The sequence below is a fragment of the Orcinus orca genome, chromosome 10, assembly GCF_937001465.1.
Source record: "Orcinus orca chromosome 10, mOrcOrc1.1, whole genome shotgun sequence".
Lineage (NCBI taxonomy): Eukaryota > Metazoa > Chordata > Mammalia > Artiodactyla > Delphinidae > Orcinus > Orcinus orca.
Genome location: NC_064568.1, coordinates 72,878,898 through 72,896,307, shown reverse-complemented (window position 1 = coordinate 72,896,307; position 17,410 = coordinate 72,878,898). Strand labels below are relative to the sequence as shown.

Genomic DNA, 17,410 nt, shown 5'->3' with positions numbered 1-17,410 from the left:
ACTGGTGAGATCTGATAGAGGTCATGTGCTGAATGCAGTGCCTGGTCCATCGTGGGGCCTTGGAGTGTCTGCTGAATGCGTGAACAGGTGGTAATTGAGCACGTGACGGGGGTTGGATGAACAGCCTCCCAGGGCCCTGAGCCTTGTTCTGGGAAGTCTGCCGGCTAGGATCGGGTGGAGGTTCTAAAGAAGAACGCTGATTTCTCTGGAGCTTCCTTGTAGCTGGGGAGACTGGAGGTGATTAGGAAACAACCGGAGAACAAAGTAGTGTGGCCACAGGCAGGCTGTTCAAGGGGATGGGGTGTCCAGGACTGGGGGTGCAGGGGAGAAGGGGAAGAAGGGGGTTTCAGCCCCCTTGCCCTACTCTAACCCAGGAGACAGGTGGCTGCCCACTGAGCGGCAGCGTGAGGGATTCTGCAACGTGTGTATCTGTGTGTGAGAGACAGAAACAGACAGACAGCAGAGGGTCTGCATGTGTGGCTGGGCTGAGTCTATGCGTATCCCAGGGTGGACATCTCCCAGGACCTTTCTGGTTTCTCCCTCCGTGCTTCCCTCAGCCACGTGTCCCCCGGCCCCCCATCCTTCAAAGCCCAGTGGCAGCCCTCCGGGGATAGGCCTCATGCCAGGGTCCAGCTGATCCCTATGGGACAAGACAGGCACCTCTCTGATCTGGGATTGCCTTTGAAGCTACCCGCCTTGCCGCACAATCGCCTTGCCTCGCCCCAGGCCAGCCAGGAGGTGCCGGCTCCCACCCTTTCCTGTGGGATGTGAGCTGGGTCCTCAGGCTGATGGGCCTGAGCTCTGGGCCCTGGAGGCCACTCAGCAGGCCGGGAGCTCCTGTGGCTGCCCTTCGTCTCCCCTCTCCTTCCTCTCCCTCCTCCCCACCTCCTGCCTGTGTTCAGGCCTGTCTAAAACAAGCCCCTGCCTGTACTCCCCCCACCCCCGGGCCTTCTGCAGCGTCCTGTGGTGCACACTTACCGGGGCAAGTGTGAATTCCAGTTGCTTTTTTTCAATGTTGGAAGCATCCGGAGAGCCCACTGTTGCCTTTCATGACCCCTAAGGAACCGCAGATCAGCTAAGATAATAACGACCCACATGACTAAGTGTCTCCAGCGCTGAGCCCTGTGCTAAGCGTTCTCTTTAGAACTTAGAGAGGGGGGTTTCACTGTTCCCCACCTGCCTCTCCCATAGCACCGCAGTGAATTATGTATAATATACAAGCTTTAGAAAAGAAAATCTTTTAAAACCCAAGGCTTTTCGAGAGGAAACAAAGAGGGTGCCTGGTATTGGGAAAAGCTGGCCAAGGCCTTTCTGCTTCTGGCCAGTCTGTAAGGAGAGACAGAAGCTGGTGATCACTAGGCAGTGCTGTCCCCCCCACCTGGGGCCTTGTTATGGGGTGTGTGTGCGTGTGTGTGTGTGTGCCAATGGATGGGGGAATGGATGGGACCCTTTTCTCAAAAGAAATTTAAGAATAGAAAGAGGAGACTCACCCAGGGATGCCCCCGGTGGGCATGGATGAAACGAGAGTAACCAGTGACCGAATGGTGTCACCTTCTGCCCATGATTTCACCCTTGCAGAGGTGAAATCACCCAGCATCCCAACTTAGATCACAGCAGCTCTCTCGGAGAGGTTCCCCAACTGGTAAGCCCCACTTGAGTGTTGGAAAGGCTGAGGCTAGGCTCAGACACTGAGTCAGGCCCAAGTCTGGGATTCATCCCCAAGCCTTCTGATGCCAAGTTCCCATAGCGTCTTGTGGGAAGGCATGCTGGCTCCTGGGGATCTCATGACACCTCCCTACCCTTAGCTCTCTTTGGGTTTGGCCCAACTGATGCCCGCCAGGCCCTGCAGGGACCCGTGACTGCCTTGGTAATTTGGAACGGCCCTGTCCTAAGGCGAGGGGGTTGTGTGGACATTCTCGTTCCGTTTCCTAGTTCATCAGGCCTTCCTTTGCCACATCCTCGGCCAGAGGGGGCTCAGAGCAGATAAAACAAACCCCAGACCTGGAATCTTCCCCTCTCTTCCCTTCCCAAGCCTGGAAGGTCACCCAGGAGGTCTCGGGGTCCTTCGCCCTGCTTCCGGGGGCCTCGGCACCTGTTCAGGAGGCCTTCCTTTAGTGGTTGGTTTGATTTCCCCTCGGCCACGACTGGGCAGCTCCCACACAACTGGTAGTTTGTAACAGACTGGGTCAGAAGGAAACTTCTTCCTACCACAGAGGTGCAGAATGTGATAAATGGCTTAACCAAGCATCCCGGCCTCTGAGCTTCCACACTTTGTTGTTTCAGCCGCCAGACATATGTTTTTTTCTGGGAATACAGGAAATTATCTCTGCCCTTTGAGGGAGGGCAGAATTTTTTCTGCTTGTGTTTGGGGATTCCAGACCATTCCCTCATCCTGGGCACCCTCTGGCCCCCTGAGCTGGAATGAAAGAGATCGGCTGCTGAAACACTTTGATTGGTGGGGGGCGGGGGGAGAGGCGCATCTTCAGTGGAAATCCCTGAAATAAAATGTGGCTACCTTGTCCCAAGTGCAGGACCAAGGGCAAACTCTTAAGTCCCAGGACTAGGGTGGTGGAGCCAGACTGCCAGCATCCAGCCTCGCCACTTATTAGCTCTGTGACCTTTGGCAAGTGACAACCTCTTTGTGCCTGTTTCCTCATCTGTGTGTGTGAGGGGGACAGTACTGGTACTCATGTCATGAAGTGATTGTGATAATTAAATAAGGTGCTTTGAACCATACCTGGCGCATAGTAAGTACTCCGTAAGCATTAGTATAAAATATTTTTCCTCATTAGAAAGATATACAGGGACTTCCCTGGTGGTCCAGTGGTCAAGAATCTGCCTTCCAATGCAGGGGACGTGGGTTTGATCCCTGGTTGGGGAACTAAGATCCCACATGCCTCGGGGAAACTAAGCCTGCGTGCTCTACAGCCCGCACGCCACAGCTAGAGAGAAGCCCACACGCCGCAACTAAGACCCGACACAGCCAAACAAATAAATTAATTAATTAAAAAAAAGAAAGATATACATTTTCATTATAGGAAGAGAAGAATATTCCACAGGTAAAAAGAAAAAAAATCGGGCTTCCCTGGTGGCGCAGTGGTTGAGAGTCCGCCTGCCGATGCAGGGGACACGGATTCGTGCCCCAGTCTGGGAAGATCCCACATGCCGCGGAGCGGCTGGGCCTGTGAGCCATGGCCGCTGAGCCTGCGCGTCCGGAGCCTGTGCTCCATAACGGGAGAGGCCACAACAGTGAGAGGCCCGCATACTGCAAAAACAAAAAAAAAACAAAAAAGAAAAAAAATCACTCATGATTACATCATCCAAAGAAGTCAGCAATATTTTAGTATATTTCCTCCCAAGAGGTTTTTCTACACGTATTTGTACATGATGATCAGATTTTATATACAATTTTGCATCCTACTTTTTGTCACTTGCCATATCCCTGTGTTACTTATTGTAAATACAACATCTGATGAGGAGGAACACAACGTAATTTTGTTTGTTTTTTGACTGCGTGGCTTGCAGGATCTTAGTTCCCCAACCAGGAATTGAACCTGGGCCCTCAGCAGTGGGAGCGCAGAGTCCTAACCACCGGATGGTCAGGGAATTCCTGAACACAACATAATTTAACCGTCCTATTGCTGGACATTGAGATTATTTTTTATTTTTCGCTATATAGTGTGATGGGCATCTTTATGCATAAAAGCCTTTTCTGCATTTGAGATTTCTTCCTCAGGCTAGTGGATATTTTTTCAGGTTTTCATACATATTGCCAAACTGCTCTTCCAAAGAGGATGTCCCAAGCTACATTCCGGCAGTTGCATTGAAGCTGCCTGGTACCAAAGGCATTTTAAAGTCGTAGCCACACTTGGGTGGGGGAGGGGAGAGGGTAATTCATTCAACTTTTACATTCTTTAAGGTCTGCCCTCATTCTTACATAAAATTTTAGTGAAAGTAGGACACACCTACAGGAAAGTGTACAAACTATTGAGTGAGCATCTGGATGTATTTTCATAAACTGGACACTCCCGTGTCACCAACCCCGGCATCGTATTACAGAACATTCCTAGTCCCCACACCCACCCCAGGCTGTCCTATGCCACCTCCCTGTCACTCCCCCTGCAAGAGTAACCAGGATCCTAACTTCTAACACGCAAGATTCGTTTCCCCCGTTTTTGAACCGTCTGTACATCGATCGTGCTGTGTGCGTGTTTGCCTTCTTTTGTTTGCTGTTATGTCTGCAGGAGTCATCTGAGTTGTGTGTAGCAGTAGTTGGTTCACTTCCATCACTGAGCAGCGTTCCAGGGCATGGAGGTACCACAACTTCTTTATCCATCTTCCTGCTGATGGACGTTTGGGTGGTGTCCAGTTTTGGCCACTATGTATAGCGCTGCTGTGAACTTTCCGGTCTGTGTCCTCTGGTGCCCACACGGATGCTTTTCTGCTGGGCAGATACTTAGGAAGGGAGTTGCTGGCTCATGGCGGCGGCTATGAATTTTCTGCTTCCTGCTCGTTTTTTTTTTTTTTTTTTCTTTTTTTGCGGTATGCGGGCCTCTCACTGTTGTGGCCTCTCCCGTTGCGGAGCACAGGCTCCGGATGCGCAGGCTCAGCGGCCATGGCTCACGGGCCCAGCCGCTCCGCAGCATGTGGGATCTTCCCGGACCGGGGCACGAACCCGTATCCCCTGCATCGGCAGGCGGACTCTCAACCACTGCGCCACCAGGGAAGCCCTCTGCTCGTGTTTTTAAAGGATCATCTGGAAGGCAGAAAAATCCCCAGGGCAGTTCAGGCCCCACAATTAATTGAAGGGAGGTGCCTCGGCTCAGGGCTTTTTGGGGGGCCCTCCATGAAAATCATGTCCCCTCCGAAGGCTTGTGTCAGGGCTGTAGTGGAAACTGAGTTAGGCCCTGGGTCCTGGCCCTCCAGCTCCAGCTGGCATGTGGCTTCTGACCCTGGCCTGTGCCTCCAGAGGCCACTCGGTATCCTCACCGGGGGTCCTCAGCTGGCCTCACAACCATCGCGCTGAGCAGGGCAGGGCTCGGGCCAGACTCCAGGTGGAGCTGGGGGGACCCAACTTCGGACATGATTGGAAGCAGGTTGGGTCCCTCACAAACCCCTACAAGCTGCCCTGCTTCCTTTTCCCTTGTTTTAAAAGAATCGCACAAGTAACGCATCTTCACAGCCTAGGAGCTAAGTCTTCGAAAGTGGAATGAGAAACTATAAAAACCCCTCTTTCCCCCTCCCCACTCTACTGCCTCTCCCCAGAGGTAACACAGTGAACAGTTTGGGTGTTGGGGGTGCCCGGATGAGTGGATAAAACGTGGGGGCTGTGAACCAGGCTGCCTGGTTCAAATTGCCCTCCTGCTACTTAGCAGCTGTGTAACTTAGGGCCAGTGACTTCACCTCTCTGTGCCTCAGTTTCTCCCTGAAAATTGAAGGCAATAATAGTAGTCACTGCCTGGGGTGGTTGTGAGGAACAGATGAGTTAATAGTTGAAAAGCACCTAGCCCAGCCCTGACCCATGGCAAGGATTCAAAGAGCATCTTGATTCTTCTAGTCTTTTCTACACATTTACTCATTTCCTGCCTAAGTGGGCTCCGGCTGTACATTTTATTCTGCAGTTTGATTTGTCCACTCAGTGCTGTATCTCTGAGATCTTCTTTCCTATATCTGAGACCTTTCTGTTCTGGGACCCTCTTTCTCCTTGCGTCTCCTCATGGAGTCCACTGATTTCTCCCCATCTTTCCCCTCCCTCTGTCCACATCTTCCCTTGAAAAGGGTTCTGACCAGCCTGTTCATACTAAGGTGTAAATGACTGACGAGGGAGGCTGGTGTGAAACCACCTCAGGCCCCTGACCAGAGGAGGGCACAGCTTCGGAGGGGAGCCGGGAGCCACCCGTTATCAACGCCTAAGGGCTGTTCTGTTAGGTGCGTTCTGCACACTCACTGTGTCTCCTTGAATCCTCACAACGACCCCAAGAGGCAGGTGCCATTATTGGCTCCATTTTACTGGGGAGGAAACCAAGGCACAGAGAGGTTAAGCGGCTTTCCCAGAGTCACCCAGCCAGTATGGGCAGAGCAGGCACTTCGGCCACCTCTGTCGACTGTGAAGTCCATTTTGGTCACAACTAAACTAGAACCCCGACACAGCTTAGGGAAGGTAGAGGCAGGTGGGAGGTTCTGGGGGAGCCTCAGCAGAGGCGACCTGTGGACTCTGAGGGTGCAGAGGGGGGCAGCTCTCATTGCCTCGGCTGCAGCTGAAGCCCCTGCTATGTTTTCCATGCTACTGGGCAGGGGCAGGAATTCTCTGGAGCATCAGACCCCCTGGTCCCCTCAGGAGGAGGGGACAGGGGCGAAGGTTCTTCAGGGAAACACCCTAGCCCCAGGGTCTGCATTGTAGTGGGCACTCGAGTTCCCGGTGTTACCGAGTACATGCACGGTGGACCCTTTCCAGGCCTGGTGGGTCTGATGTCAGACAGTGGGGAGGGTCTGGGGCATTTTAGATCTCCCGTGTTCCTCCTCTCAGCCCTTCCTGACCAGACTGGGCACTGGGGGAGGCTGCGAGTGGCCCTTAGGCTTTGAGTGAGCAGGTGTGCTTGGGGGTTGGGGGGGCGTTAGCACCCCCAGGGTCTCTCTTGGACCACCCGATCGCCCTTGGATCCCCTCACCCCTCAACTCCCGCCCTTAACCCCACACCCATCCCACCTGGCCACGCTTAGAGCAACCCAGGCTGGGAGCCAGGGCAGGGGGCTGGGACTCTGCGGGTAGCAGCAGCTCTGCGAGGGGGGTGAAAACTTGGACAACAGGATTGGGGGTGGGAGAGTCCCCTTCTGTCAGAGGACCGGGGACAGGCTAAGGCTTCTGACACTCTTTGATACACAGACAGCTGAGGTTCATAATTCAATATCCTCCCCCAGGAGGCTCTCACAGACCCCGGCTGGGTGGTGGGGCAGGGATTCCTGCGTCCATTTTACAAGTGAGCAAACTGAGGCTGGCGCAGGCAGTGAGAGGCTGAGCAGGCTGAGCCCATGTTCTCACCCAGCACAGGATGGGCGCCCAGCCCTTTGTGAGAGAAACAAGGGGCTCGTTCTCCCTCAGTCCTCCCCGTGCCGGCTGGCACTGCCAGGCTCAGTGTCTGCACCCTCACCCCACCCCTGCCCCCATGGGCCAACTGAAGTTAGATTGTTCCTGAGGGGGAGGGGCTCGCTGCATTTGTGAGCGGGCAGGGGGTGCAGCTGCGAGGGGAGTGAGCTGGGCTGGGGTCAGAGCCTGTGAGGTCTGCAGGGCTGCAGTGCAGGCAAAGACAGGCTACCCCTCTGTAGGAGCACAGGACAGAGATGGAGGCTGCAGATGTGTCCCTGCTACAGGACAGAGGGGGGGGGGAAAGGGTGTGTCTGCCCCTTTCTCCTTGGGAACTGTCCATAGGGAGCTGGGCGGAGAGACCCCTGGGGCTGAGGCAGCCTCATCACAAATTCCTGGCCTACAGGGACAGAGAAGGGAGGAAGGGAGGTAAGGTTAGGGCCGCTGAGTACTCAGCCCTCCAGCTGGGCAGCGCTGCTCCACTTTGCAGGGTGACTAGGAGCAGCCCTGGCTCGAGGGTCAGGTGGCTTGGGCGGCCCTGGGTCAACCAGATGTGCAACCTGGGACAAACGCCTTCCCAGCTCTAAATGGAGACATGATGGTCTGAAGACCCTTCACCCTCACCCACCATGAGCCGGGGAGCCAGAATGTGGGATTGGGTCCCAGCACTGTCCCCGCTGCCCGAGACCTAACCTCCCTGTGCTTCTGTTTCTCCTTATCTGTAGAAGGAGAATAATAACCAAAGCTACCAGATGGGGCTGTTTGAGGTTAAAGTGCTTGGAACAGTGCCCAGCACACAGTAAATGCTCAGATAGATGCAAATTACTATTATTTCCATGATCCGGTGATTTTCACTGAATATATGCCGGTACCTTCCGCTAATGCTGACTTAGTCTGATGTCTGGCATTAGGCAGAACATGTCAGCCTGTGCTGCTTTCCTTTGCCACCCCCAGAGGTCTGGTCTCATTCTTAGGACCTTGGGCACAGCTCTGGCGTCTGGTCTACGCTGTGGCTGACCCTCCAATCTTGTGCTGATCCATCGCTCACCCGCTCAGCCTACCAAGTGCTGCACACTGTTGAAGACACATTATTTTCATTTAACGCTCTCACCCATCTTCTGAAACTCTTTACAGGTCAGGTAACTGAGGCTCAGAGAAGTTAAGTGACTTGCCCAAGGTCACACAGCAAAGAAGCGGCAGAACTGAGATTCAAGCCCTGTTTGTAGCACTTGCTCAACTACAAAGTTGTACTGCCTCTTGCAATATCGCTGAGAGGGAACCCTGCAGCCCCTGTCAGGACCTTATGGCATCTGGGCACCCCCAGGGCCCCTGCACCTCTCAGAGAGTCTCAGCCCATCCCAGCTGGGAAGGACCTTAGAAATCACCCAGTCCAACGTTTTCATCTTGTGGATGGGGAGATGGAGGCTCAGAGAGGGGGAGGGATGTGCCCGGGGTCACTCAGTGAGCTAGGGACAGAGTGCGACCAGCTGCAACACTCATTCTGTCCTGTCCTGCCCCCTTCCCAAACAGGCCTTAGTCCCCTGTCCTCCTGAGACCCTTCAAAGATCAGGCCTGATGTGCTGGGTGGTGGAAAGCTCTCCCTGGGCCCTGGGAGGACCAGGTGCCCTGCAGTGGCCCTCCCTGCGCAGGGTTACAGTGGCCTGAGGACTTGCCTTTCTCATTTACTGGCCTGTAGATGCCAGGAGCTCAGGGACTGCAGCTGGCTCGCTGCTGTATGGCCAATGCTGCTTCATAAATAGTAACCATTCCCTGCACATGTTCACAGAAGCCTGAGGCACAGCAGCGAGCAAGCCAGACAAAATGCCTGCCCTCAGGGGAGTTTGCATTCCTATTGACAAAGAGATAGAGAATGAATTGAAATAACTAAGCAAAAATGTGTAATATTTAAGATGGTGGTAAGTGACGTGGAGAAACAAAACAGGGAAGGAGCATAAAGTGGGGGGCGGGCTGGTGGGGGGTTTGCAGTTTTAAATAGGGTAGTCATGGAAGGTCTCTGTAAGGAGGTGACCCACTTGAGTGGTGGAGGTGAAGGAATGAGCCATGGTGGTGTCTGGGGGATGGGCACCTCAGGCGGAGGGAAGCGCAGGTGCAAAGGCCCTGAGGTAGGAAACATGCCTGGTATGTCTGAGGGATTGGGTGTGGCTGGAGCAGATGGAACACGGAGGAGAGTAAGAGATAATGGGGTCACAGGGATCATGAGGTGGGGACAGATCATAGAGGGCTTTTTATGGTGAGGACTTTGGTTTTTACACTGAGTGAAGCAGGAGCCATGGAGAGTTCTGAGCCGAAGGAGGGAGAGGATCTAACTTCGGTTTTAACAGCACCCCTCTAATTACTGAGTTGCGAGTAGAATGTCATGGGGCAGGAGGGAGCAGGAGGGAGTCTGACGTTAGGCGGCGCCTTCAGGAAGCCAGGTAAGGCAGAGCAGAGGCTGGGCTCGCGCTGGTGGCAGCGAGGCAGTGGCAGAGGAGGATGTATTTGAGGTCAGATCTGGAGGCTCACCAGGTGGCATGAGAGAGAGAAAGGAGTCAAGGTTGACTTCAAGTCTGGGAGGCTGACCTGGAGGGAGTCTCCTCTGGCCCAAGAACCAGCAGACTTGGGTTTAAGTCTCTGTCACCCACTTGCTTGGTGACCTTGGGCACATCCCTCCCCCTCTCCTGTAAAATGTGGTTGCCCTTGTCCCGGCCCCTTCCCCGAGACGCCGTGCACTTGGTTATGTTTTTTGTTTGTTTGTTTGTTTGGGGCTGCACGGCGTGGCTTGGGGGAGCTTAATTCCCTGACCAGGGATGGAACCCGGGCCCCCTGCAGTGGAAGCACAGAGTCCTAGCCACCGGACCACCAGGGAAGTCCCAAGACCCCATGCGCGTTGAAGGGGACCGTGCCTCACAGCACTGCCCCCTCCCGTCCGCAGGGAGCCAGCGGCCACCATGGCGTCACGCATCGGCCTCCGCATGCAGCTCATGCGCGAGCAGGCGCAGCAGGAGGAGCAGCGGGAGCGCATGCAGCAGCAGGCCGTCGTGCATTACATGCAGCAGCAGCAGCAGCAGCAGCTGGGGGCGCCGCCCACCCCCGCCATCAACACCCCCGTCCACTTCCAGTCTCCGCCACCCGTGCCCGGGGAGGTGCTGAAGGTAAGGCCTGCTCCGCCCTGTCCCTTCGCCCCGGTCCTTGGAGCCCCCGCCCTGAGCCCTTTACCTCCTCCCCGCTCCAGGTGCAGTCCTACCTGGAGAACCCCACCTCCTACCACCTGCAGCAGTCCCGGGACCAGAAGGTGCGGGAGTACCTGTCTGAGACCTACGGAAACAAGTTTGCTGCCCACATCAGCCCTGCTCAGGGCTCCCCAAAGCCCCTGCCAGCCGCCTCCCCGGGCGTGCGGGCCGGACACGTGCTGTCGTCCTCAGCCGGCAACAGTGCTCCCAACAGCCCCATGGCCATGCTGCACATCGGCTCCAACCCTGAGCGGGAGGTGAGTGAGGAGCTGGCCGGTGCCTGCCACCAGCAGAGCTGGGGCCACGTGCTGTGCTCCTGGGACTCCTAGTCTAATGGCAGAGGCAAGATACTGCCCTCAGGGAGCCCAGGTCTGAGGGGAGACACGGCCTCGCCCTCGGGGAGCCCCCGTCTGAGGGGAGACACGGCCCCGACCTCGGGGAGGCCCCGTCTGAGGGGAGACGCGGCCCCGCCCTCAGGGAGCCCCAGTCTCCCAGGAGAAACACCCCTACTTTGGAAACCTCTGCTGGGGAGAAACAGGAGACTCATGCAGGAATGCCCAGCACCCTTGCAAAGCCATGTCCTGACAGCAGGTATATAAAGCCGTCTGCCTGGCCAGCTTGGCTCCTTGGGAAGAGCCCTGGCCTAGGCCTTGGGGCCTGGGGGACCTGGACAGCTCATCCTCTCTCTGGGTCTGTCTCCTTCCCCCCAGGCGAGCAGATGGGGTGAGGTGGGCACCAAGGTCCCTTCAGGTCAGTGGCTGTCCCAGTGCCCCCTTTCCCCTTCCTTTCTCCGAGTAGGCACCCCACAATATGGACTATTTTTTCCCTTTCAGTTTGATGTCATCGACAACATTATGTGTCTGGACGATGTCCTGGGCTTCATCAATCCCGAAACTCAGATTCCCAATACGGTATTGCTGGCCAGGGCGGGGTGGGTGTGTCAGAGGGAGGGGCAGTGGCCCTACAGCGGCTGTGAGCCTGGAGAGAACTAGAATATCTCCTACAGAGATGAGAGTCACCTCCATCAAATCATGTGACGAGGGCCCAGGGTCCCGCAGAGCTGTGAATCCAGAGAGTGCACCTTAGCCTGCGTGCGTGGTGGGGCCTGGGGGGAGAGGTGGCTGGGGAGGGCTTCCTGGGTCGGAGGAGGGGCAGGAGGCACTGGTACTGAGGGGAGCAGTGTGGCCCCAGGAAGGCCTGGAGCTGATGAGTTTCTCTGAGATATGGGGCACCCTCTTCTACCAAGCCCAGGACCCAGAAAGCACAGGCCTGTGTCCCTCACTCCGAGGGGCAAGTGGTTTCAGGCTGGTTCGGTTCCCTCCCTCTGGCAGCCTCCTGGCAGCGTTAATGCTCTCTGGGCTTCCTGGGCAGAGGTGACAGGGCAGGTGGGAAGGGGTCAGGCTTGGAAGCAAGAGGCCTCGATTCTGGCTTTGGCTGTGACTCTGGGAAGTCCCTTAAGTGTTCTGAGCCCCTGGGGATGATGCCTTCTACCCACGGGCTGGTGGGAAAATTGGATAAGGCAAGAAATTGGGGGCTAGCTCTGCACAAGGGGGACAGGTACTTACACTGAGCAGGTGGAATTGCAGGCGTCCCCTTCCCTTTTTTTGGGAGATCCCTGAACCTTAGCTGCTCACTCCTGCCCCTTGGGCCCCAGCCCATGCTGCTGAAGGAAGTCAAGGAGTCAGTCCTCAATCCCCGCTGCCTGGTGACAGTGCCCAGGGGCTCATCAGGAGTTGGCAGGGGCCAGTGGGTCGGAAGCCTGCTGCCAGCAGGGGCATCGGGGGCTGGGAGGCCAGGGAGGAGGGCACAGCGTCTGGCCCCTTTAGTGGGGGCCAGGGTACCCTGCAGGGTTCTGGGCCTGTGATCTGCTCTGCATGTGTGGCAGGAACTGGGAAGATCTTTCCAGAGCTCAAACCTGTCCCTGTGGGGCCCGTTTAAACCCCCAATGGCTGCTCATCACCAAGTCCCAGGGTCTCTGCAAGTGGAACCTGCCCTCTGGAGTCCGGCAGGATCTCCCCCCACTCCCCCCACCCACCCACTGTGCTCCTTCGGCTTGAGGTGCTTGTGACCTCATGCTGTGTCCAGGCTGCTTCCCTGCTCAGCCATCCCCCAGCCCATAGTGCCCTTCCTCACCACGCCCTCTGGAAACCTTCCAGATACTCCAGAATAGATTAGGTGCCCCTCCCCTTGACTTCCAAAGGCCCTGGGGGAAATCCTCTCACCCACTATCTCCTCTCTCTCCAGCTGCTTCCCAGCGCTGGCTGGTTGCTCCTTGAGGGCAGGGGCTGCCTCTTATTCAGCTCTGGACTCTGCCCTGGGTGACCCCAGCACAGCCTCCCCCAGTGTCCCGGGGAATCCTGGGACGATGGGCCCTGGGGAGAGCCCCCCGAAGACAGGGGGCTGCTCATCGGGTACCCTTCCCCACCTCACCCTGCAGCTGCCCCTGTCCAGCAGTCACCTAAATGTGTACAGTGGAGACCCCCAGGTCACCACCTCCCTGGTGGGCGTCACCAGCAGCTCCTGCCCAGCCGACCTGACCCAGAAGCGAGAGCTTACAGGTACCAGCCCGCTGCTTCCCTGCGCCCCAGCTCCCGAGTCCTGCCGCTTCCCTTCCCCTCCCAGCTCCTCTCTCCTCTCCTGTTCTCCAGATGCTGAGAGCCGGGCCCTGGCCAAGGAGCGACAGAAGAAAGACAATCACAACCTCAGTGAGTCTCCCCAGCCCCTCTTCCTCCCCTCACCTGGGCTGGGTCAAAAGCCACTCTCTGACCCGCACAGCTTCTAGGAAGGATTCCCTACCCAAGGCTTTAAAATCCTGGCTTTGGTGTGACTGGGTTCAGCACAGCCCTCTTCCCGTCAGCCCTTTCTAGGAAGGGGTGGGAGAGGCGCTCCAGGGAGGAGTTATTCATGAAATTCCCAGCACTTCAGAGGGAATGAGTTTATCAGATTGTTTTCTTTAGGACGTGGAGTCTGGGAAGGAGTTCTGGGCAGTGGAGAGAGAGAGTCTTCCCCAGGCAGCTTCGCCCGCTACAGCCTGACCCCCTTAGCTGTGTCCGACCTGCCCCCGACCCCCTCACCCCCGTAGAAGTCCCATTTGGTTGGTCACCCATTCCTTCCCAGAAGGACTAAGGCATCCCTGCTTGGGCTGGACCCTTCGTCCCAGGTGGGGTCCTCACCCCCCTAATGGCCCCTCCTGGAATTTGTTACTTTTAGTTGAAAGGAGACGGAGGTTCAACATCAACGACCGCATCAAGGAGCTGGGAATGCTGATCCCCAAGGCCAACGACTTGTGAGTGGCTTTCCTGGAGGAAGGGAAGGGAGGGCAGCAGCTCACAGGTATTACCTGCTGGTCGCCAGGGGGAAGGGATGGGAAGAGAATCCCTTGGTTGCTGCCTCAAAGAGCTTATCATCTATTTGGGAAAGAAGATTCCTCCCTCCCCCAAATAAGGAAGGCTCAAGACTAGAGGAGCAGACGTCCCAGAAGTGAGGGTGGGGTCAGGGGTACTTCCTGAAGGAGGAGTCATGCTGGGAAAGTTTGGCAAGGCCACAGGACTGGTGCAGAGGTGGTCCAGGGACAGGAGTAGTGAGAGTCAAGGGTGACTGTGGGTGTGGGTTTTGGTGGCAGGAATGGGAGGCCTGGGGAAGGAGGCTGCTCCAAATTGCTTGGTTCCTGGGATTAGCGACGTGGGTAGCACCACAGTTACCTGGGAAGGCCCGTTCTGTGCAGATGGAGATCAGCCTCCTTCATAAGTAGGGGTTGGCTGGATCTGGGATTTGGGGCAAAGTTGGGAGAGGCGACATGAGCTCCGAACAGGGTTTTACTTGCACCCACTAAGCTCCTGGCAAATACTTGCCCCCTCCCCTGAGCATGCACCTCTGATTCTACCTGGCCTACAGGGATGTGCGCTGGAACAAGGGCACCATCCTCAAGGCCTCTGTTGATTACATCCGGAGGATGCAGAAGGACCTGCAGAAGTCCCGGGAGCTGGAGAACCACTCTCGGCGCCTGGAGATGACCAACAAGCAGCTCTGGCTCCGCATCCAGGTCTGGCCCCTGAACTTGGACTTCTTGGGTAGCTCTGACTCCTGACCCTTGGCCTGAGTCCTGACCCCAGGGGCAGTGCTTATACTTCTGAAGTTGGAGACATGGGGATGATGCCCATGAGGAGGGAGGACGTATCAGTCAGGATGTTATAGCTTGGTAACAAACAATCCCCAGCAGCTTTAAGCAACAGATGTCAGTGGGAGGGCCTGTTCCGTGAGACCCTCATTCTGGGACCCAAGCTGACGGACAGGCACATCTAGAGCTGGCTCTTAAAGCCACGTGTCACCCTTAGGGTGACACTTGTCCCTTCTGCTCACATTTCCTCCATCAGTGCAAGCACATGCCTATACCTACCGTCAAGGGGGCAGGAAAGGGCAAACCTACTCCTGTGGGAGGTAGAGAGCTGGGACTTTATGGTGGGTAATGCTAAGAATCACCACAGGGGACAAGAGAAAGAACAAAGGCTTGGGAGAGTCCATCCTTCCACCTAGAGCTGCCTAGTCCTGGCTCTGTGTTGAAGGCCTCTTGTCCTGTTTGGACCTGAGGCTGGTCACCTATACAAAGGGCAGCTGGACTACAGCTTAAAATCCTTCTATTTCTTATGGTAGATAATACAATTCACATTACAGTCCAGCACACACGGCCATACTCAAAGTGAAAAACCAAAGTTACATGAAAGAACCCTCATCCTTAATAGATGAAGTGCATTCTGATAGCTTCTCGTCTAGTCTAATCTAGGCAAGTCTATTTCAATTAAAAAAATAGAAAGCTGGTCTAAGGCTCAGTGTAGTGGTTTCCCAACCCACTCATGAGTTGCGACTTGTAGTTTGAAAGAACACTGGTCTAGACTCTAGAGCTACCCTGTGCTTCCTCCCAGCTGAGACATTTTGTGGTCTTGGGTGCCACAAAGGGAGGGGCAAGGGCTGCAGCGCAGGTGGGGGGCGGGCAACGGGTACCCACGGGTGTGCGCCTCCAGCCTCTGTCTGCCGCATCTGCAGGAGCTGGAGATGCAGGCTCGAGTGCACGGCCTCCCCACCACCTCACCCTCGGGCATGAACATGGCTGAGCTGGCCCAGCAGGTGGTGAAGCAGGAGCTACCCAGCGAGGAGGGTCCGGGGGAGGCCCTGCTGCTGGGGGCCGAGGTCCCCGACCCTGAGCCACTGCCGGCTCTGCCCCCCCAGGCCCAGCTGCCCCCGCCAGCCCAGCCAGCCCAGCCACCGTCCCCATTCCACCACCTGGACTTCAGCCACAGCCTGAGCTTTGGGGGCGGGGGCAACGAAGGGCCCCCGGGCTACCCCGAACCTCTGGGGCCGGAGCATGGCTCCCCGTTCCCCAACCTGTCCAAGAAGGATCTGGACCTCATGCTCCTGGACGACTCACTGCTGCCGCTGGCCTCCGACCCCCTCTTCTCCACCATGTCCCCCGCGGCCTCCAAAGCCAGCAGCCGCAGGAGCAGCTTCAGCATGGAGGAGGGCGACGTGCTGTGACCGGGGCCACGGGGGTGGGCCTGGCGGGGAGAGCCAGGGCCACCTCCCTCCCACCCTCCAGCCTGTACTTGTGTGTGAAGTAGCCCCTGCCCTGCCTCACTCCGCCCTGTCGGCCCCCTGTTTGGGCTTAGTGCCCTTGGCAGTCCGTGGGGTCGGAAGCCCCCCACCCAGGGGCAGCCCTCTTGATGGGGCTGGGCAGAGATAGGCCTTCAGCCCGGCTCCCGGAGGTGAAATCATGAGGGTGAGGGAGGATACAGGGTGTGCTGGAGGTAAGACGAGGTCTTACCTTCTGAGCCTGGTCCCCCCACCGATGAAGGAGGACTCGTTGGAACCAGGGGTCCAGAGGTTCCTTCTTGGAGGCAGTGACTGGTCCAGGGGGTGCCCAGGCCTGCCTTTCAGGACTCTGATGGCAACAAGCCCGTCCTCCAGCCTGGCACTCCCCGCACCCCCCTTTGGTGCTAACAGCTCTCCACCAAGTGGTGTGAGGGCGGGGGTGGCCAGAAGAGGAGGCGCTGGGTTCAAGTTAGAGTGGGGTCACTGCTGGAAGAGCAGCTCCCCTCCAGTCTCCCCACTTTGTGCCTTTAGTAAACACTGTGCTTTGTACCTGTTTGTCCTGTCTCTTTGGAGGGGGGGTCTGGGGACAACAGAGATGGGAGGATTCAACCCAGTGGGCTCCTTTCTGGATTCAGAGTTCAGATGCCCCCATGGGGATCAGGGAAGGGGGATACAGGCAGGAGGGACTGAGTCCATCACCTAGTTTCCCCCAACTCCCCAGCCCTGCCCCATGGGAAGCTGGAGATCTAGCCTTACTTAGGTGGCTCGGGAGCTGCCGGGGGGCCTTGTCCCTCCTCGCGGCCACAAGGTGGCGCCACAGCCCTGCTGGTCTCACACCTCCAGCTGTGGCCTGAGACCGCTGACCCGGGTGATGTGGGAGACCCCGTTGCTTGTGAACCAAGTCTGCTGCTCCTCACTGCTGCTCTTGGGCGCTGTGGGTCCAGGCTACTCCTGGCCGGGGACGGGGGGCATGTTTCTCCTGTTCCCACCCCCAGTTCCTTCCCCTCCATAGGTGGGCTGCCTGATCTGTGCGGACAAGGCCCTCTGCCCTCTGCCTTAGTGTCTCTAGCAGGACAGGCTCCCTAGGAAGTGAGGGGCTACATCCTTCTATGGGTTTGAGGAAAGAGGGACCATGTAAACCAGTTTGGGAGGAGGTGGGAGCCCAGGACGCTGGGTGGTGCCCAGGGCGTGGGTTCTGCTCTGGTACCGTCAGGCAGTCAGGCCCCCACTAACCCTTTTCTCTCTCTGGGCTAAAGTTTCCTCACTGCTCAATAGTTCCTGGGGCCTCTGCGCCAAGATCCTGGGACTTCATGACCTCACCCAGGAAGGGGATCCTGGGACTTCATGACCTCACCCAGGAAGGGGATCCTGGGACTTCATGACCTCATCCAGGAAGGGGAAACGGGCTTGGGGCAGAGAGGGGTGAAGGGGGAGCTTTTTGAGCCCTGGGTTTCTGGGAGGGAGGGAGGACAGGGTCTCTGGGGGCTTTCCCTGGTTCTCCCTCGACTTCCCACAGT

The 17,410-nt window shown here is 56.8% G+C and overlaps 1 protein-coding gene across 3 annotated transcripts in view; it reads left to right on the top strand.

Moving 5' to 3' along the window:
• The window catches only part of TFEB (transcription factor EB), a 46,597-nt gene extending 30,155 nt beyond the window's left edge, over positions 1–16,442 (top strand). For all 3 annotated transcript variants that reach the window (XM_049715592.1, XM_049715591.1, XM_049715593.1), the window contains exons 2-9: positions 10,013–10,232; positions 10,313–10,567; positions 11,144–11,221; positions 12,748–12,868; positions 12,959–13,015; positions 13,521–13,596; positions 14,205–14,352; positions 15,351–16,442. In XM_049715592.1, the coding sequence (XP_049571549.1) occupies positions 10,029–10,232; positions 10,313–10,567; positions 11,144–11,221; positions 12,748–12,868; positions 12,959–13,015; positions 13,521–13,596; positions 14,205–14,352; positions 15,351–15,839 (1,428 nt within the window). In that variant the 5' untranslated portion in view covers positions 10,013–10,028 and the 3' untranslated portion in view covers positions 15,840–16,442. The remainder of the gene's footprint in view (positions 1–10,012; positions 10,233–10,312; positions 10,568–11,143; positions 11,222–12,747; positions 12,869–12,958; positions 13,016–13,520; positions 13,597–14,204; positions 14,353–15,350) is intronic.
• Positions 16,443–17,410: the final 968 nt, after the last annotated feature.